A 22,010-nucleotide genomic window follows, 5' to 3' on the forward strand; every position below is an offset into this window, starting at 1 on the left:
TTGAGCTGTTTTCGGGTTGACATGCATATGCAAAACATTATGTAACTTCAGAATGGTGTACCCAGACGTCACAAATTTGGTCTCAAATATGCGGGAGACTTCAATGAAAAAAGTCATGAAATAACGCGGCAAAATCTTTGCGCGTTGCGAAATCGTGGCGCGAAACGTTGAGGGGGGGTAGACCCCCCAGTTAAAATAGGGTTAATTGTGTCTTTGCAGCTTTTACTATCTGATTTTGACATAGGCAGTGTGTACGACATCCCATACTGAAAAAGATGTACTGCAATCTATATGGTCACCTGCTTCCAGGATGTGGCTTGTTGAGGGAGAGTCGTGCGAGTGGCCTGGTCCACATACTATCCAGTGGAGGCCTCTCAAGATGCAGTGGACAGGAGAAGGTCTCCTGCCTGTAGAATCCTGCATTTTGCAAGGGTGGACGCTGTGCCCTACCTGTCACAGCTGATGTGGCGTTCTGGGCAAATCTCCTTGGAATTGAAGGCAGGGGTACATACTGGTCTTCTTGAATGGCTCGTCTGCGACTGGACTCTTCAAGTGACGATGCAAAGGTATGCTTGGTGGATGACAACGGACATGGTCCAGTCATAATTGCTTCACATGTGTGATCTTGAGACAAACAATCAAGAGGAGGAACAAACTGATCGCTGGAAGGATTCCTGCGCCTCTCTGCAGACTGATGACAGGAAATCTTGGATGGTAGCCCGTCGCCTGATGTATAGTTAGCTAGATCACAATGGTTCATTTGGAAGTATGAACTAGAAGAACGGTTCTGTTGGGAGCTAAGATGAGAAAGGGGGTGGTCAGCTGTAGTAGCCATGTCTTTCCAGAGATAGCCAGATGGAGTAGGTGGGTGAAAGTATTCGTCCTGATCTTCAAGGCAGATCACATCATCCTCTGCGCCAAGGTCAAAGCATGGCAGGTCCTCTCCAGTTGCATCAAAGCTGAGAGACACATCAGGGAGCTCTGTTCACACGAAGAGAATAACAACAGATGCCATAAAGCAATTATTAATGTATTGTAGTCCTTTCAAAACTGGATTTGTAGAATGCAGTTGAATCAAGAGATGAATCCAGTAAAGATCATGCATTATGTGACATAATGACATCAGGTCATCAAAGGCTTGATAACAAGTCACAGGAGGGTGTTAAAATATAAGTCACCTTCATTTTCATCTCTATCATTCCACTCAGGCTTTTTGTCAGGTGTCCTCCTCCCCTTCTGATCACAGTAAAAGTCAAGGTGCTCCCAGCCAGAAGCCACAGGGGTCTTCTGGGAAGGTGTAAGGTCAGGAGTTCTGGTGGGACAGGGTGTTGCGGGCATGTTCCCGTTTTTTAGTGGTGGAAGGACGTTCTGGCTTGGCTTGTACGCAAACCTGTCCAGGCCTGGTAGAGGGGCCATCAGCGTTGAATCACTGAACTGAAGTGGTTGTTTAAAGCCCACAAGATGAATGATGTGTTTCAGAGGTTAAAAAAAAGAGAAAACTCTTTGAGATGAATGATATGCTTATGAGGGCCAAAATTATTCTATGAGAGAAATCAGTGCAGGTTTACTTTCAAAGCTCCAGGCTCTACTTGCCATTGTCTTGGCATTGCTCCAAGTTTGAAAAATGAAAGGAGCATCTACTCACCAAAAGTCAGCTGCTTGGACATTAAATTGATAATTGGTAATCAAAATCGAAAACATGATTTTCATTACATCTTTTTTATGTACAAACTAAATGGAGAGTTGTGAGGTGATGATATATCACCTTTGCTGATTTGAATGTGAAATGGTAACCAATTAGGTCTCAACATGTGAAATTTCCATAACTTCCTCATCTCTTCTCATCAATTCACAATCATAAGTCTTATTTTGATGAAATTTTCACCTCTCTGTTCTTCTTTACTCTGAGGTTGGCTACAATACAGTATAGCTGTTGATGAACATATTACCAGTACTGATCTCTTGTCAGAACTATCTTTCCTTACGCTTCCAGACAAACAAATTTCCCCTCTGAAGTCTTCTCTCTCTATTCTGGAACTATGATCTTTCATAAAAAAACAATCTGGTTTCTTGTATGATCTTCGAGAAATGTTGACCCATCCTATCTGTACCTTGAGCCGTTTGACATCAGGTGTAACATTCATAGCCTGAGCCCTGTGGTGCAGCTGAGATAGGAAGCCGTCAAGTCCACGCTGAACTTTGGGCCTCTGGGGTGTGGCGGGGACGGGGGCTTCACTGTGACTGGTACATTCCCCTAGAGGGGGCCTCTTGGTGGCCGACGCCCTAGACTTGGGTGCCGGCTTGACGGGGATTCCAAACTTGCAGCAGCTGTGACCACATGTGTCCTTGTCCAGACAGCGATGGCAGCATGGTTTCCGCTCCCCATAACATCCAGGATCTGTGTCTTCACCAAATTTAATTGATGATTGAAAACTTTAAACACACTATTAATGATTCTCTGAAAGAAAACTTGTCAAGGGTGGTAGCACATACTAAATGGTTTATCTATACCTTCAACCCATTGAGGATGTGTGGTAGCAAAATCAGTCTGTCCTCAACGGGTTAACGGATCAAAACATACTTGTTAAATGATACAACACATGATATCTATTTGATTCACATGCTCAAAATATCGGCTCTGCAGAGGGAAAATGACTCAAATTTTTTCTTTCCAGATAATGCTCCAGCAAAACAGATTTCCTTACATAAGTTTAAAAGGCAAAGTAGATTAGAGTGTAGAAGATTTTGATCAAACTTAAAATGTTTTGACTTGAAATATTTGCAGGTATCTAAACCATAATTTGCTGTTATGAGGCAGCAAAGTAAAAGTTCAATTAAGTTGCTCTAACAGAAGAAGCTGAATACCAGAACACTGATGATATGAATGTTCTAAACACTGATACAGTGCACTCCTGTTATAACGAACACGGATATAACGAAATTCCAGATACAATGAAGTAAAAATTCAGGCCACAACATTATCCACTATATCTATTCTTATTGTTTATTTGTTTGGTTAAAACGAAATTTCTATACAGCGAAAGAAAACTGCCGGTCCCGAGGAGTTCGTAAAAGCCGGAGTCCACTGTACCAAAACTGATCTTACATACTGATGGTATTCATGTCAACATCAGTGCTTGAGAATTACATGCACATACTCTCGTTTGACAGTGCAGGCATTTGGGGCTTGCTGCAAATTCTTCTGGAGGATGAGCTTGGGACAAGCTTAAGAAGGGCCGGCTTTGTTTCGGAGTTTGGAACAGATGCCTCGGTATCAGCCCTGAGGTGTTTCGGCCCAGAATAGAATGGGGTGTACACATTCTGCACATCCAAACCAACTGTAAAGCAGTATAATAGAAAAATTACAAATGACACACACACATTGAACTTCTCCTTGTGCCATGTAAATTGCAAAGTACGAAGCTCTTCTTGTGAGAGAGTGTAAGTAAAGTCGTATCTTCAGTAATGACAATAACAGATACCAGTTCAGTTAAGTGTTTATGTGACATCTGCAGGTCACACAAATTATTCCTGATATTTCTGAGAAGCAAAGGCAGTGGTACTTTTTGCAGGCTTACAAAAATGTGGAGAACTGCACTTTGTTTCGGGATAACAAGCTGCTTCAATATGTAATTTCATACTAGGCAAAAGTGATAAAGTTTTATCAACACTATGAATGAGAACAGTACTATATATCACTCAACACTGCCATGTAACCTGATCTGATAGATGAAAGTGTTGATGGGCAGTGACCCTCAAGCACCAAGACCTTTCTTGCAGTGTCAGCCCCTACCCACCGAAAGATGCAATATATCTCACAGCATTATTGCTGGTTGAATCACAGAGGTGAAAGATACAGGGATGATATGAAATTGGCAGAGACACCTGCACATTTTTACACCCCACACACAGACACACATGCACACACACACATACAGATATACATGGAGGTGGCAGAGGGCAGTTCAGTGATTTTTGAAAGGAATGGCTGTGGTTGGTTCAAATGTTGATGGCTTACTAATGGCACAAAGTATATTTACAATGCAGCTACAACATGTTAGACTCAAACCTGAAGCCATAGATGTGGGAGTGGAAATGATAACATATTAAAACAAAGAGTATCAACACAAAATTAAGAGGGCATCGATGCTCTGCAAAGTATACAAAGTCAACATCCTTTTAGTTTTAATTGGATGATGAGCATCACATATCTGTTTCATATCGTACCGTAGTCCTGGCTGACGAGATTGATGCTTATGTCCTCTCCCTTGAGGGCTCTCTTCACCTCCACTCGACGTGTCCAGACACCAGACTGAAGCAGCTGGTTATCCCTGTGTCAAGTTGTGGGTGAGAAAGTTTTTTCTTGTTAGCAAACCCATGGGTACTTTACTTTCCCACTATGAGCTAATTGTAAGCTCTTACTTTACTTGGATATCTCAACAAGCTACCTTATAGTGAAATCAAATGCACTGATAACATGCCGCCCATAACTATGTAGCCCTTATCCTGACAGAAAGATGACTGTCATGGTTGTTAATATCACTCATCGATTAGAAAAATAGCATGTATATGTCTCAAATGTCCGAATTACAGATGCTTATTTCCACCCATGCAAAATTAATACGGTCAACCTTGCCAAGGTTGAATCCGTTTGGACTGAAGAAATAGCTTCGACTTTAAGAAAACTCAACTTACGAGGGATTAAAATCAATAGAATATAAAGAGAAGAAGACTTGAGAGGACCTTTGACTTAGGTGATTATTTGACTCATGCGCGGTCGACTTAAGAAAGGTTGATTTTACACTGAAATTGTTGTAATCGTTCATGTCTCTCAGTACAAAAGATGTATGGTAACTCATGTTATACAGAACCAACATGGCTGTATTTTGCTTGTTTCTTTTTTTTCTAACACAATGTCATATCAACCTCATCAATTTAATCACATGTCAATTTAACTGGTATTCTTCTTGTTCTAAAGCACTTTGTATCAGGCAAACTTTCTGCATTTTTAAAGTTTTAATATTGTCGCAGACAGCTTACATGATTCTCTGCTTGTAGACCACCTTGTTATCTGCATCACCCAAGAGGAGGAGGCAGGAATGGTTCCGTTTGGTGGTCTGCTTCTCAGACAGCTGCTCCCAATTGAGGAGACTTACAGTGATGCTCAGTTCTGCTCTCATGGGGCTGTACCTCGGAGTCTGGAATGACAGCCACAGATTGATAATGAGACCAGTATACCTACATCTACCAACTTATCTCTCTTCTATTTTTTTCTTTATCTGAATCTCTGTTTATCCATCTCTTTTCATATATATGTACTTATATCTAGCTTTGATCTCTCTAACCATTTAGGTATTCATCCAGCCATCTGTCTATTCATTTGTCTACCTACCCAAATATATATCAAAATATATATCAATTTATTTATAATTGTTTGTGTGTGCATGTACGTGTGTTTCTGACTAGAATTAAAGATATTGTTATATTGTTGACCAAATAAAAGAAATTGGAGACCTCTCTGCAAATAAACTCATGTTTTGGGGTCCTGAATAATAGCCGACTGCAACATCTGGAAAATGTGTTTACATCTTCCTTAGATGACCAAATTTCTGTGGATGCAAATACCCACTCTAAGCAAATCTTATATCTGACTATTTTTACTGATGTTCTGACAGAGCCTTATAATAGGATGATTTAAAAAAAAATGTCAGACACAGATGAATGATAACAAATCCTACCAGGGGATGTAGACTTAAGATATTTCTATGTTCTTACCTGCTCGACAGAGTATTTTTACCCTTAAAAAAATAATTTTGCAATAAACAGTACACATTATGAATATCCTAGGAAATATTATTCATGTGGAAATGCATGAGATATTTCTTTGTGCTGTTGCTATGTTGTTACCTGCTCAATTGAAACATCATACTTTGGGAGATGCTGAATGGCTTCGACGATCTGGTTGCCAAATGGAGGATGTCTGTTCAAAATCTAATTTACAACAAAAAGAAATAAGCTCAAATGACCATGGGCTGACATAATGAATAAACTTCAAATTGATATAATAAGATTTAGGTAAGGATACAATAGATCTTACAGGATATCCACTCATCATTCTGAAGACATTTCAACCTTTCTTGCTCTCAATTGCTGCATGTATACTGTGTATGAACAAAACTATTGACTGGTAGAAATAAAGCAACGAATGTATGACAAAATTAGCTTCTTACTTGTTAAAATACTGTAAAAGTGGTTTCTTTTGCGGTGGTTTTATTTTCGCGCTTTGAGGTTGAACCGCGAATTTAACATCACGCAAAAATGTTTTGAACTCGCCGCTTGTTACAACGCTATTGCGCACTTGCACACACGAAGATTCCGCGCATTCAACATACACACAGCGATACCGCGTAATGTAGGTACGAGCATATGTTGTAAAGTATTCGAGAGACGGCATTTCAGGTAAGCCTGCATTTGATTTTGATTTCTATTTGATAAATAAAAGAATAATTGGATTATAGTTGGGGTTTTCATGTGCAAAATAAAACAGTTTTTGCCGACCGCGAATTTAAACACACACAAGAAAGTCGGCACCGAAGGAAACCGCGAAAGTATCTGTACGCAAAAAAACACACTTTTACAGTAGATAATCTGTTCCTGGGGAAAAGGCCCCTGCTAGGTCTTAAAGCCAGGCTAAATTGTACAAATGATTCACCAGTTCAATCTCCCGTGGGTTCTTCTTCTCTAATGCTTGGAAGCTGACCAGTCCTGCATTGACCAAGGCAGTGGACATGGCGGGACCAATCTTGTCCAGCTGGCGGGCCACATGCTTTGAGCTCTCCCACAGCCTGGCCTGGGTGCACTTGGCTGCAATGACTGCACTCAGTAGGGACTGAAACTCTGTTCTGGTCATCAGGTATTCTGTCAAGCCTGGTTATTAAATACATCAGCAAAGACAAAGGGGCACACAGAATCTAACATCAACACTGCCAATAATACTGCAATGGCTAGACCTAGACATTGTTAACATGACATGGCTGGGTCGTAACTGATCCAAAACTATTTTGTCAGAGTGTCGATTGCATAAAACACCATTTTAGTATTTAATGAATTGCATTCATGTTCTTTCACCCTGTGCAATGCCGCAAATCCATACTCACTCTACAGCACTCACACATCCACATTTTTAGCACTGTACACAGATAAATGACCCCATTCCCCCTTGTAGTATAATAAAAATTACTGATTCTTTCAAACCAAATTGATTATATTGCATACAGGAAAGCAGCTATGTCTATAATGAGGAAGGTTTGTGATATTTCAGGTTCAAGAAGGAATGTTTCTCTTTAAGGATTAGGTCCTACATGATGCACTACATCAAATATGTCTTTCAAATTTTTACTCATTATGTGAGTGATTAATCTATAGAAGCCTGTGGATGAATATTTGGGACCATAAGTACCAACTTGTAATACTCAAGTGTCTTGTTACAGCTCATCTTATTGTACGGAGATCCTCTTTACTCTAGGAATGATTTATGGAAATTACATTCACACAGGTCTGTGATACATTGCTATATTATTAAAAGTTATACTGTCCCTCCCTGCAACAAACACCTTTCCCAGGCACCCTACACTATACTTACATCTAGTGAGTCTCTGGCACGCCCTAAAGATCTTGAAGCAGTCCTGATTCAGGGCAAACTCCTGGATGGGGATAGAGCCCAGTGTGGCCTGCAGTAGACTTGAGGGGCAAATCACATGTAGAAAAGTGAGATGATAAACTGTAGGATTAGTATCAATTTAGTGGTTTTGATCTGGTGGATGTCAATTTGATATTTTTATTGAACATCTCCTCTGAAGAAGTCTTTGTAGCTGAATTAAAAACCAAAGATGGTTTACAACAAATTTATGCGGGTCATACATGGAAGTACAGCACATTTTTGTTTCAGTTTTTTGTACTTTTGCAAGAAATGATAAAGCAATATAGTAAGGTGATTAAACTTGATAAAAATATGACATTTTGGATTAAATTTTCTTTTCAGTAACTAGCAAACACATGCTTGTCTGCAATGATTAGAATATATGTGGTGTGGTAATCCATAAAGTTAAATTGATTACCAGGTACATGTAGTTGGCACACTATTAAGGAACAAAAAAAAAGAAAGAAAGAAAAGAAAACCAAATACACAGGTGGTAATTTGCAGGTGATGCTTTAGGGTAGTTTGTTTAAAGCATGTGATTAGCAGCCCTATGATGCTCACCAGTTGACTTTCATGTCGGTAGTCTTTATCTTGCCGTTCATGGGGAAGCGGATGGTGATGTGGTTCTTGTCCTTGTTCATCTTGTTCAGGACCTTCCTCTCGTTCACTCTGAGCTGGATGTCAGCAAACTCCTTGCACTGGGACAGCAGCACAATCTTTGTGGGTGTGACATCAAATGATATATGGTGGAAGTAATGACATTTTGAGGCAATATCTGAATTTACTCAGACTGGACTTTTTTGGAGCTCTACAGCATCAAACTATCTCACCATTTAGGATCTAGTGTAATATCTAGTATCATCTTGTCATCAAAGCATTCCATAGTAGTCCATACTTTTACCAACAGCCAAATTCTCCTACTGTGACTACAGAAACATTGATCTCAATCAAATATCGATTACATGGCACAAGTGTAATGTTTATCAGAAAACACCAACAAAATGATAATCATTTTGAGAAGTATTGATATATAGAAATAAGCCATTTACCATGTCAGAGAGGTTCTCCGTGCCAGCAATCTTAGTGAACTGCTTCATTGTCTCAAAGGCCACGCAGTACCTTGCCATGAGCCTCCCTGTCTCTGTGTGTGACATTCGAAGAGAGAGGTACGACCTTTAATGCCTAAACAGTACAGTCAATTGATTGCCCAACACTTTAGGCAGATCAGAAATATTTCCTTTTTCAAGCATGAACAGATAAAAGACAGCCATGTTTTGGATGCTAGATACAGTCAACTCTACGTAAGTCTACACTGCATATGTCAGATAATCAGCTAGGTCAATGAAAAAAAGAAAGAACTCGATCTATATTCAAAGGCATATATGTGTGTATTCGTCTGTGCATGCTGAAGTCATATATCAATTAAGTCCATGCATCTTCCCAGTCCCGTCAAGATTGCATATTGACCTTATCTTACCCTTTCTGAGCTTTCCTCCATTCTCCCTTTAACAGTCATCAATTAGGTAAAAATTCATTTTTAAAGTGTAGGCTCTAGAGAACTGCTTGGAGTACTTGCATGAAAGTGTGTAGTGGTAAATGTGCCTGGTAATTCTCTTTTTCTTTTTCTTTTTTTGCTGATGGTGAATGGCATTGAAACAAAGTGATATGGATCACCATAGAATATTTCCTGTAGAGGCACATATGGAAGTTCAACAAAAGAGTACTTTCTTTGTTTTTTAAGTCAACTGATGTGACTTCTCACTATCTCAAATTCACTGTGAACATATGCCATATTGAAGAAGCTGGATGTATCTGAGGAGAGCCAGTGCACAGTAAATCAAACTTACCAAGAGGTTTGAGAACGCCACTCCCCATGTCCATGCTGATGAGATCAATACTGGCCAAGGATTTCAGATCTTTGGTACACATTTCTGTCATCGAAATAAAACATAAAGGAATAGGTGAAAATGAATCAAATTTGAATGAAAGACTCTCAAATTTGTTGGACTCATTTGGGTATGATAGAAACTGTATGTTTTGTATTTACATTTATATTATTTATATTTTTATTCAGAAAAATTATGTGTGAGCATACAAAACACATTTGCTGTTAATTCTTTTTTTAATGAAGAATATAGGCTTATTTCTTGAATTAAAGCATTAAGTGCTGTCGTAATGAACAACATTAAAAACAATCTGAATGCACTCAAATAAAAGCATTTGTCTTGATATTTCAATCTGAATATCAAATACTAATGCTAAATATATTATTCATTCTTATGCTTGACTCAGTATGAATAAGGCTGACATACATTTCAACCCAATGCATATGCCAAAACTCATCATGCATGTTACATCAGCCACACAGACTGGTTTGTACAATAGTACATACATTGTATAGAAATCCAAGTTTTGTGGATTATTTCTCCTTGGGCCTTCACAGGAATCTACTGAATTAGTATCATTCAGACACATCGATATCTTGAAGGCCAGTTTGAAATGAGAGGAGGTACATGAGAAACCTTGTAATTTCTGCTCAAGCTGTGTCTGAGTGAGTCCCACCGGTAGCCCATAGTGGGTGGGGTTCTTCTGGAGGCGGATGTAGAGGAAGGTAGATTTGAGCCACTCCAGGGCTATCTTCATCTTGTCTATGGTGTGGAGGACTATCTCAGCATTCAGATGTTCCACCAAGTGGTTGTGAAGACTGCCGCACATGGATGAAATAATGTAGGATGCATCATATATTGAATGATTTGTAGGCATACATGTTGATCTTTAAGCAGCTTCTTGTTACACCAATCAACAGACAGATGAATATATGTACATGAAGAATGAAATGTCAACTCAAAAAAAAATGCTTCCTGATTTTTACTGTTTGACTTCTTACACACATTTATTCATTTTGCTATGTTGGTGGAACCCACTTTGACAGAAAAAAAAGAATGTCATGGGTGCCTACAGTCAGTGATATTAATGCACAGATGTAACTAATTGTTCATAATTGTTTTAGTTTTTTCATTGTTAAATTAGTTAATGCAAATAGACAAATATAATAAAGAATGTGTTACAGTATTTTCACTTGCCATAAAGCCAAGCTTTATTCACAATTAAACTCTCTTAGATATCTCATGATTATATAAACTGGTACAACCACTCTATATGGAATGATCAGCTAAGTATCTACACACAAAAACTACACACACATACAAAAATCAAAACCATAGCTGAATCCTATTTATTGATTCTTTAATTTTTTTTTCAGTCAAACTGGTTCATAATGTAGGTTTGACAAGTGTTTATAACAACTATCATACTACGAGACTTATCTTGAACTGCATACCTGCTCTCGATCTCTTCTGTCCCATTCAGGAGATTTTCATACTTGAACTGTACAGATGAAAGAGAGGAGATTTATTCCCTTGGAAAGTGCAAGTGCTACTGCTTTTCCAAAAATAATTTTTATAGGACTCTGCCATGATGTGTGCAGACTAAAAATTAATGAACACTGCTCATCATGATCAACACATGATTCAATTTAAAAGATTCAGTAGACAACAGTGAACAAACTCATTGAGCTACAGTATAAATTTACCTTTCCTTCAAAACATTATTTTCATCATGACAGGTTCATATTGTACATAAATGAGACTTTATGAGACTTTAGGCATGCTGTAAACATCCACCTCTTGCATACTCTTAACATTTGGACCATGTACTACAGGCTTTAATGTGACTCTCACTTCCATTAATGCATATTACAGGACTCCATATTGCTTCAAATTGACTGGAAAATCCAAACCTTTGTCTTTTGCTTGGTCATGATGACAGCTGTTGCTGTGGTGTCAAACTGTGGCCTGCCCGCCCTGCCAATCATCTGCAGGATCTGGGTCTCGCTGTACTCTCGGTACATCCCGGCAGCGTAATGCTGTGTGGATTTCACAACCACCAGGTGTGCCGGCAAGTTGACCCCCATCGCTAGGGTACTGGTTGACACTGATGCAGAGACGTAGCAAAGGGGAGGGAGGTTTGAATGATAATGGACACAATTTGCTATGTGTCATACAGTGTTTACTCAGCACTGCTACAAGGTTATCAATCACCTGTCCTGGGTCTAGATGACATCATATCACAATGCGAACATTATCATTATAATCCACAGTATATTAGGATTATTATATGAACCAAACACAAAAGGTAGGCCCACCTTGTCGTGAGGCTTACAAGCTCCAAAGAGCTAGTCAGGATCACCACCAAATGGTATACAACTCAACTGGCTTGTGTTAACTTTAATGTGAACAGATTTCATACAGCATATACTTTATAGTATAATCTAATGTTATTGCTATAAACATGAAACATTACAATAATTTCCGGCAGTGCTGATAAAAAGAGAAGGTGGTATGCAGCAAACAAATTGATTTTATTCACAGAGAAATATAGGACAGTTACAGATCAACTTGACATTGATGTGAAAGATATTTTTTTACAATGCCAAGTAGCTGGTAACCTGACCCAAGTTTGTACAAACATTACAAATAACATGCATAGAAAAGGAATCTGCATCTTATTCTGATTCTCTTTCTTATTCTTACTGCCTTGAGTGGTTGCACTTTCAGTTACTGTAAAAGTGGACATTTTCGTGTGACTAATTTTTCGCGCTTGGCCGGGTGAGAAGAGGGAATCAAGACATCACGCACAGGAACATATGGCAAGCAAAAACATTCGGGTGCTTATATTTTCGCGCTAGTTTCTGGTTGCGCAAAACGCGCAAAAATTTCAACACCGCGAAAATTTCCACTTTTACAGTATATGATGTCTAGAGGGAAAAAAAAATGATAGGTTGTTTGAGAAATCTCTTGCTCTGTCCTTACTGAGAACTGGTAGATCCCCCTGTAGGAACATCTCTTCCACTGCCTTCCTATCCTGGATATCCAATCCAGCATGGTGGAAGCCAACACCATTCATCACAAGGTCTGCAGATTTGGCAAAAAGTACAATGATAGAAATGTTATGTTACTTGTTGCTTCCGTTACTGGCTACTTGTATCTGTAAGAGCTTTACCTTTGCCTTCCTGCTTCCTCTTATCTTTGTCATCCAATTCTGTTCATTGCGGTCTGTAATGAGATCAAGGTTTGGATCCGACCTTTGTCCTCTTTTGCATGAATAAGTTGGTTTTTGTTTTTGTTTTTTTGCATTGGTAACCTAAGTCCTTTAAAGAGAATACACATATCTGTTATATACATAAGTTATTACACTCTTACACAATTTGAATTCATTCCACAAGTATGTTTCAAATTCAAATGTTTGACCATTAAGATTTGCCATTCGGCCTCATGTAGGATGTATGAAAAACGGGTAGGGTTAAGTCATATGCCTTTGTCAACACAAGGAAAAAAACTTATGACATCAAGTCAAATTTTAGGGTGTGAATTGTAGCATTTATCACTTAAGCCTATGTTCATCGTAACCATCAAAGTATCACAACGTTCTCATGTGTCTTTGCAATAATACCTCTCAGCTTGGAGTCTCTGATGCGATTGTTGTATATCTGAAGTCTCTGACGGTAGATGGAGTTCATGATGAATCTTGCCTCTTTGACGAGTATTGCAGCAGCTTGCTCTACTGCCTTCCTTGTGGCACAGAACTAACATAAGTTCGTTACAAGAAAAAAATACAGGGAGACACTAAATCTCTTCGAAGGTCATGTATGCATCTGGAAATAGATGAAACATGCTCAGTTTACATAGTTGTTCAGGAAATGAAGAAGGATTGTAGGTACTTTGATGGATCAGAGATTAAAGGAAAATATAGATATGTACCACCTAGCAGCAAAATCAATCAAGTAGGTAGTACCTCCTTTGTACCTCCTTTAGGGTTTATGATGCCGCAGGATTTCGTAGCAGAAGTAGCAATGATACATATTTTAAATGAAACCACACTTCTGCTGGCAAGTAAAAAAAAAAACCACCCAAAACACTATTGAAGAAAGCCTCTAGATTCTTAGATGTATAATAGGTTGATAACTAACTAGGCTATTGGGAATGAAGTATATCATTAAAAAACAATAATGCAGAGTAAACAGATATCCAAACATCACATGGATGTCTCACCATATATAACATTGACCACAAATTGTTCAAGTTTATTTACACTTCAACAGCACAAAAAGCACTTCCAACAGTGTTGGCACTGTTTTAACCCTATAAAGCCCAAGATGTATAATTTAGCTATATTTGATGTTGCTGGTTGCCATGGCAACCATAAACTGACGACCATGTCAGTCAGATTTTGCATCTTTTTTCTGTTGCCATTTCATTTAACAGCATTACAGTGTATGAAATGGGTGTTTCTTGACTGAAATTTGTTGAAGAAGCAAAATCTGAAGTAATTATGGTCCTGGAAAGTTTTTCTTATTATTTCCTTTGTTTTTATGTGACAAAGGCATAAAACAATAGATATAATAGAGATAATCGAGAACAATAATATTTTCTACAGATTGCCCTTATATTTTGAGGTATTTTGATTCCTTCACCCAAGTTATGCCTTTAATATCATTAGTTTATCATTATTATCAATTTGCAATCTCAAAATTTGACTATTATGCAAATATGAAATGTCATAACTATACATGTACCCATCCCAAACATTTCATCTCAGGTCTCATAATGTATCACTATGTTGATATGAATGGCGCCCCCATGTGGTGACCTTGAGAAATTTCAAACATAACAAATAATAAAATTCCACTTGCTATATCATTTGTGGCAAATATGAAAATGATTGGTCTATAATAAGACATATATAATGGGGATAAAGAAATTATACCGAAAAATCATGTTTTTAGCATATTTCCTATGTATTTCTTTATATTTTTGTAAATAGCGCCCTCCATGGGTGACCTTGTGAAAATTCAAATGTACGGTCATGTAGAGTATGAGTTACTCTACCCACCTGCCAAATATGACGATGATACATCGAATAATAAAAAAGTTATATGGGGGGGGGCACAATGTGCCCCCTCTTGGGCCTGTGAGGGGTCAAAATAGCTTGGGCTTAATAGGGTTAAGGCGTGCTCTGCAATATGCTTATTAACACATTTTGTGCCAATGAGTCAAATTTTCACAAATTTCACCAACATACCTATGAACAAGAATTATAATGTGGCACGCAGAGAGTTAGCAAATATCATTCCCCTACCACAAGAGTGGGCTTGTTCTCAGAGTAAGTCTGGATGACTCCACTCAGCTTGTAGTTCAGTGACAGATCAAACTTGAAATCAGAGAAGTTTTCTGAGCAGGGATAGCCAAGCACCACCTTGCGTAGTTTCACTGGTCTGTGACTGTCGTCAAATCTGGAATAGAATCCAGGAAAAATTATCCACAGTATAAAGAATGACTTACTGTGAGTTAATCAAGGTTTGTTGGTTTAGTGGAGTTTATTTGAAATCAAAGCAGACCAATATATCTGGCCCACAAGACATGTAATAACAATGTGCCTGAAGATTCTAGCCTTTAATGGTGTTTGCTGCAAGTATATGTCAGAATGATGTATAATGGAATAATGTGTACTGCTTAATCATCGCTATTGTCTTTTATCAGAAGACTTACTGATAGTCTATTTCATAGATAGCATAAGATTACCTACAGTGTGATGATAAAGTTTCATATTCTTCTTAACTCTAGAATTCTACATTTGAATTAAGTAGTGATATTTGATTTTGATTGTTTGTTTGTTTGAATAGGCATTCATGGAGGTCAACCTACCTATGGAATATTGCAGCTTGTCCAGCTGACCCTAGCCACTCTGCAATCTGCATGTTATAAAAAGAAAAATGAAAGTATCAATCATCATAGCAGCATCTGACCATAAGACTACAATCTTCATGAATTTACACAATTCCTGTAGAAAGACTACTGCAAGTGTTGTGCATTGCAGAAGTTGGCACATGATATAATGAGAGATAGTAACTTTTTGAGCAATGAAAGATAATATGTAGATTTCCTGGTGCTGGCATTGAATGTTGTGGTAGGAAATGGGCAACATGTCATGGACTGGACCGACATACATCTCTGATATTGGGTATGGTTGCCGATACTGCCACAAAGCGGAGGCGAGCGGCTCTGCTTTCTTCTGTAGCATGACTAGAGTTTGTTTCATGCTCTGGCTGTGCCGCCCTGACCGTCTTCATTCTGCTGATAACAGCCTCTACAGTAGCACCACGTGTCTCTTCATTCAGTGAGTGAACCTTAGCAAGAAGAGTGATAGAAACAGAAGTCAGTATCATGATCACTAGCTACATTGATATGTAAATGAATTGAGAGTCCTTCTAATGTGTACATCAACAATAGATGATGACCAAAATTTTCATAATCAAGGGATTAATAGTTCAGGAAATATCTGGCCTGAGACTGACATACATTTTTGTATCTGCTACTACTCATGCCATTACTATAATTCTTGTTCTACCAACTGTCATCGGAATTACAATCTATAACTATACATGTCTATGCAGGAAGCAACTTAGAAGATACTGTAATTCAAGCACACTGCACATAAAACCTGTACATCAATTAAATAAGTATTATCCACACATGAATTACGTGGGTAGTAATCATCCTGACAGGTTTTTTTTTCAAGAGATTATATGCTGCTGAATGTCAGTAGCAAACATTTATACCTACCTCATCTACAAGGAAAAGTTTGACCAGTTGTACCAGGGACTGGTTATCTCGCCATCTTCTTGTCATGCTGTCCCACTTTTCCTGGAAGTGGCAGAAAACATGGTGTTCTCTTGTCTTTTTTGTTGTTGCAATCATTGTTTTTTTCATTCAAATTCAAATTCAGATTTTTTTTCCCCCCCAAAAAAAATCTCTTTACCATGTAATTGTTCACAGTGTTTGATTTTCACTGTCGTAATAGCTTCAAACCTCATTCCCATCTCAAATATTTATCTAAGTGCATTATCATATCAGGCCTGTAACTGGGATGTGTGTTTCATACCCTCCCCCTCCCCCCCCCCCAAAAAAAAAGAAAGTTTGCTTGGGAAGTTGGGAACACAGTTTGGAATGCATACTTATACAACACATTTGAAATGCAATCAGAGCTTTATTTTCAGATAGAACTCCGCCCCTCCCCCCCCCCCAAAAAAAAAAAATGAATAAATCCCCTACCTCTGGAGGTATGACACACCACCAAAAATCTCTCAAAACTTATGCTTACAAAGAGCATTATTGTTCTTAATATTCATAAGCCCAATATAGTCTGCTGCAGCGAAAAGAGTAAAATTTTGGCAACAGTGAGGATGCACTAATGCTCACATGTTTAAGGATACAAGTACATGTGGTGACAATTGGAAGTGACCAGAGCCAAATCACAGCAACAACTCAAACTACAATGTATGCCTATTGGAAATGTCTGTGTGTGTGTGTGTTTGAGATTTGCTGAACAATAGTCACTTACAGGAGTGGTAAAGATGATGTTGACAGCTTGGAGTTGGTAGAAGTCATCAATGTCTGAATCTCCAGTAAGTTCCTGGCATATCAAACCCAGTGGTTCAAACTTCTCCTTCCACTCTATACAGCGTTGACTGCACAGAACCTTGATGGGCGCCACTGTACAAAGGCATCCAGTCATTAACCCTGAGTTGTGTGTTTTGAGTGACTTTTGCTACTCATACTTGTGATTTCTTAGTTACAAACAATCCTGACAATCAGTAAACACGAATGTTTTGCACCTTGTTATCAATACAAATTATGTGAATTCACCTTTATCACATTCGAAGAAGTTATTAAGTTGAATGCATCAAAGTTTCTTGCTTGATAAGGCTGAAGCAGTTTCCTGCAAAAACTTTATTAAAATATCCAATTTCTTCTGTTCTCCAGGGTCACTATGAGATGTCTCAGTAACACATGATTCTTACATCATCAGACAATTACGTGCATTGGACATCTTTCAAAACCATTCAATTGAGCACAGATTACAAATACAAAGACCAAGATGATACGGACTTACTGTACACCACTTTGGTCCTGTTGTCATAGCCTCCCTGAGAAACCAACAGTCTAAGAATGGCCAGCTCAAACAGTACTGTCTTACCAGACCCAGTTGGGGCACTGATCACAAGGGGCTTGTCGGTATAGAGAATCTAGAAAACATCAGACAAGTAATGTTACAAGGAGAGAATAAAAGAGAGTGGAAATAGGTAGATAGATAGATAGATAGATAGATAGATAGATAGATAGATAAATAGACTGATAGAGGAAGAGATAGAGATAGACATGCTGATGTTGACTTTTGACCCTGATGTCAGAGACAGCAAGCTCATAATTATCTACATGTATATGCCAAAAGTTGGACCTGGATTTCACTAAATATTTCTTTACATTGTCACATGAATTGTCAATGCTGGCCTTGACCTCAACACCATGACCTCTGGCATATTACCTAATGCCCCTGGCACTAACAAAAAAAAGTGATCTCATTTGAAGAGTGTCAGTACAATATGTCACACTCTCTCTTGTTGATCCTAAAATTACCAAGATGTCAAGATATAGTGGATGAACAGAGATATAGACAGACAGTCAGACAGACAGACAGACAGACACAGACACAGAGGCAGACACGCACACACATATATATAAATACATCCATATACGTGTATTTATAACCTCACTTACCTTGTCCATAATACTGATGGAGCATAGTACGTCAACATAAGAACTTACTTTTGAGATGTGATCTGCAAATGAATGCAAACGTGAGTGAAATTACCCAGCACTTTGTGTCTATAGGGAAAATGCTTGACACTTTCACCCAGCATGTACATGAGTAAACTGAGCGTCTGAAATTTAATGAATTATGAAATAATGACATTACTTTGTAGATGGTGAAGCTTGATCAAATCAGGCATTAATAGGGGAGCTCTCAGAGTGATTCATGCAAACAGTGAAATGCGATTTTCTGGCACAAGGGTTAGCGCTCCAACTCCCACTTACGTCATCGAGGAACTGTGACTGGACAAAATTGAAGTATGGGAAGGGAAATATTCCCCTGTATTTCTCAGCTGATGGTTGTGGAGTCAAGGAAAAGTGACTGCTGAATAAAGCACACATCATATGCATTCATGAGCAGTAACAAACACACAAAGGAAAGGAAGTGGGAATTATTTTACTGCATGAACTTTGTATACTTCTGACAAATGTAATATTCCATGTAAGCAAGACCCTGGAAGTCAATGACATATAAACAGGATTAAAGTATGAAATTCCAACTCTGTAGACTTCAACAAATCAGCTTGCTAGAGTTGCAATGAATGCTTTTGTACAAGAACAATACACTATCAATCATAAACCATGTATTTATGCGCTCTCCTTATCAGCAAATTTTTTATGGTGATCAGAATTGTATTTCAGCATCAAATCACTACAATTTGCGCGCTCTTGATAGAATATCCAAATGTGGTATCATGTCAAAAATGGCTGTGACTTACAGATACACAAACTTGATTGAATTGATCAAAACAAACCCAAACTGTATTCTTACTCTATGCATCCTCTTACACAAAAGCTCATTTTACAGCTGTCAAGGGCTTTCATGTCAATTAACATGATAATTCTTTCATATTATGTGAAGGTGTTATGGTTGTCTATGCAGAGATATGCTTTGTTGGAGCACTTTCACTGACATACACATTCATCACAACCAATGTTTTGCAGTCATTAGCAGTGTCTAACAAATGCACATGGAACAGAGTGTGGTTGGAAATGACAAATTCAAGCATTGTCAAGTTTTCCCAAAATTGCGTTAAAAACCACATAAATCCTCCACATGGCCACAGTTTAGTCCAAGAGGTAAAAAGTGCTGAAATTACACAGCAAAACATGACAATCCCCTTGATTTTCCACAATTCTCAACACTCCATTTGCATCAACAATTTTGCTGTAATTTCAGCAAAACTTAGAAGTGCATCTAGGAGGGTACTTACTTCTGGACTACTGATATCAGCAAAACAAGTTTTGCTGTAATTACAGCAAATCTGTTTGACCGTTGCAGATGCACAGTGAACACCATGCAGGTGGGGGTCTTTCCTTGCACACTTTTTTTTTGGTCATTTATGTGTTGAAAATAATTGTATTTGGAAAAAACTCCTGAATGTATTAAAAGAGACTTAAAGGAAACCAAAACCAAACGAGAAATGGATTGAGTGAAAGCAGCAACACTTGTAGAACACATCAGTGAAAGTTTGAGGAAAATTACAAAATCTGGTGCGAGTGATGAGTTTTTAAAATTTTTGGTGTTGGAACCCTTGGATGAGGAGACTACTAGAGGATATGATGTCATGCCTGGACAACAATATGAAGAAACTGTAAAGGGAATTCCACAAAAAGTCATTTCTCATGAAAATTACTTATTCTATCAACTTGATACTGATATATTAAAGCGTGTATATACATTATATTAAGGGTAGTAATTATTCTCCCCTGCTTCCTGAAAGCGTTTAGTCAAGTGCTCTTTCATTATGCTAGAAATGTGAGTTTTTGTGTAATTCCCTTTATATTTTCTTTATTGTTGTCCACACATGACATCATAGCCTCTAGTAGACTCCTCATCCAGCAGTTCCAACACCAAAACTTAAAAAATTTGTAACTTTTGCATTAATTGTCTAATTTTCCTCAAACTTTCACTGATGTGATCTACCTGCACGTACTACACAATCAGACCAGTCACACAACTAGAGAGGCGAGCCGGTTCATGACTTGTTGCACGACTCAATGATGCATACTATATCATATATGATCAAACTACACATACATGTATATAGGCTTACGGCTGTTATGGTTTCAGTACATTATAATGTAGCATGATTCACAGAAAGCCCATAACCCGTTGTGAAAATTGGACATGTCAAATCTCTCCACCTGGAAATAAGACCCAATCACATGACTGAAAACTGGCAAGACTGGTACGCTTCCAGTCTTATGGGGAAGTACGGTTTGGTTGGCCATGGCACATCTTTCTGTTATTTAGTGGTACCGGTATTAGCAGAAGACGTGATAACATTGTGTTAACCGGTAAATTGTGGCAAAGGCATGAAGTGTGTGGTCTGACTTAACTGCATAACAAAAGAATGCAAGAAACAGAAAAGTTTGCAATCACAATTGCATCAAATCATTAGAGGATATTGGACACTCATTTCAAGAAGTTATACAATGTGTTCCTGGAAGAGCTATTCCAAATTTCAGTTCTGCCTACACTTGTTCATGTTCTCAAAGGTCTATAGGTCACATATTTATATACAGGTGTATTTATATTCCAGATGATCACAATGCACATGATCAGCAAGATAGTGTGTCCACTAGATGTTATGGGACCGCTACTTTAATTCCATATCAGATCTGCCAGTAGTCATGTCGCCAAGACATAACCAGCACCTTTTTGGATTCTAACACTCAATTCCAGAATCCAACAGAAATTTCACACCTTTGCATTTGGAAATTCTTTACAATGTTTTACTGCCAGTCTGATGAAAGTATCATTCCAGTATCATCCAGTGAAACACCATTAGCCATGGTTCCTCTTAAGTCCCATCCTGCTCTTGACACCATTGTACCAACTGTTCATGCTCATTCTGCATGAATGAGATGAACTGCACAACTGACGGCTTCCATGTCACCATAATATCTTCTTCGTCAGCAATACAGTATTGCCAGAGTATGCTGGTTAATTGATGAGTAGCAATACGTCTTGTTGAGTGGCATACATCTCAAAGAAAACGAAGTATACAGATTCCCATACACGTATCTTCTAATGCAGGCATGAGGTAGTGCCACATTACTAGTCAACCAGTACTTCACTGTCAATTTTGGCAGGCCAGAATGTGGTATTTTCTCCAGTAAATTTGTCTTCAAAGTCACAACTCCGCATAACCAATACTTTGTACAGCTATGTGGGAACAGGATTGTACTACAAAGTGTAGTCTGCCCAGTTTGGCTGCTATGCATATGACTACATATCAAGTTAAACTTGCACAGTCTTCATCCAAGTTCAAGTAGAAAGGCCTACTGTGTAGTTACATCGTACACAGGGATTAGCTCCTCCACAAACAATCCCTATAAGGATGCAAACATTTTCCTGTTGAAGCAACTACACCTAAAATGCAAGGCCTGGCCTCAGCTAATCCAAACAGTCAACACATAGGGCCTTCTTCATAGTTATGCTGGATAGGCCTACATGTATTAAAAGTGTACATGTGAAAAGTGTTGTTACAGTGAAGGGTACTCTCTTGCATTCTGTGTTGTGTGTGATTTATAAT

General features: G+C 38.4%; 1 protein-coding gene across 1 annotated transcript in view; it reads right to left on the minus strand.

Annotated features, from left to right (window-relative positions):
- Positions 1 to 295: 295 nt before the first annotated feature.
- The window catches only part of LOC139708800 (probable ATP-dependent DNA helicase HFM1), a 37,637-nt gene continuing 15,922 nt past the window's right edge, over positions 296 to 22,010 (minus strand). Inside the window, exons 2-25 of the mRNA XM_071620749.1 lie at positions 18,694 to 18,761; positions 17,711 to 17,843; positions 17,159 to 17,310; positions 16,381 to 16,461; positions 15,765 to 15,944; positions 15,463 to 15,509; positions 14,897 to 15,050; positions 13,211 to 13,343; positions 12,571 to 12,672; positions 11,499 to 11,692; positions 11,040 to 11,086; positions 10,222 to 10,403; positions 9,547 to 9,630; positions 8,749 to 8,840; positions 8,261 to 8,415; positions 7,643 to 7,740; positions 6,713 to 6,927; positions 5,908 to 5,991; positions 5,041 to 5,198; positions 4,228 to 4,331; positions 3,159 to 3,338; positions 2,112 to 2,404; positions 1,179 to 1,434; positions 296 to 981 (exon numbers count right to left, since the gene is read on the minus strand). Of these exons, the coding sequence (XP_071476850.1) occupies positions 296 to 981; positions 1,179 to 1,434; positions 2,112 to 2,404; positions 3,159 to 3,338; positions 4,228 to 4,331; positions 5,041 to 5,198; positions 5,908 to 5,991; positions 6,713 to 6,927; positions 7,643 to 7,740; positions 8,261 to 8,415; positions 8,749 to 8,840; positions 9,547 to 9,630; positions 10,222 to 10,403; positions 11,040 to 11,086; positions 11,499 to 11,692; positions 12,571 to 12,672; positions 13,211 to 13,343; positions 14,897 to 15,050; positions 15,463 to 15,509; positions 15,765 to 15,944; positions 16,381 to 16,461; positions 17,159 to 17,310; positions 17,711 to 17,843; positions 18,694 to 18,761 (3,878 nt within the window). The remainder of the gene's footprint in view (positions 982 to 1,178; positions 1,435 to 2,111; positions 2,405 to 3,158; positions 3,339 to 4,227; positions 4,332 to 5,040; positions 5,199 to 5,907; positions 5,992 to 6,712; positions 6,928 to 7,642; positions 7,741 to 8,260; positions 8,416 to 8,748; positions 8,841 to 9,546; positions 9,631 to 10,221; positions 10,404 to 11,039; positions 11,087 to 11,498; positions 11,693 to 12,570; positions 12,673 to 13,210; positions 13,344 to 14,896; positions 15,051 to 15,462; positions 15,510 to 15,764; positions 15,945 to 16,380; positions 16,462 to 17,158; positions 17,311 to 17,710; positions 17,844 to 18,693; positions 18,762 to 22,010) is intronic.

Source organism: Diadema antillarum, unplaced genomic scaffold (genome assembly GCF_040938485.1).
Source record: "Diadema antillarum isolate AM-2024a unplaced genomic scaffold, OU_Dant_1.0 seq00001373_RagTag, whole genome shotgun sequence".
Taxonomy (NCBI): domain Eukaryota; kingdom Metazoa; phylum Echinodermata; class Echinoidea; order Diadematoida; family Diadematidae; genus Diadema; species Diadema antillarum.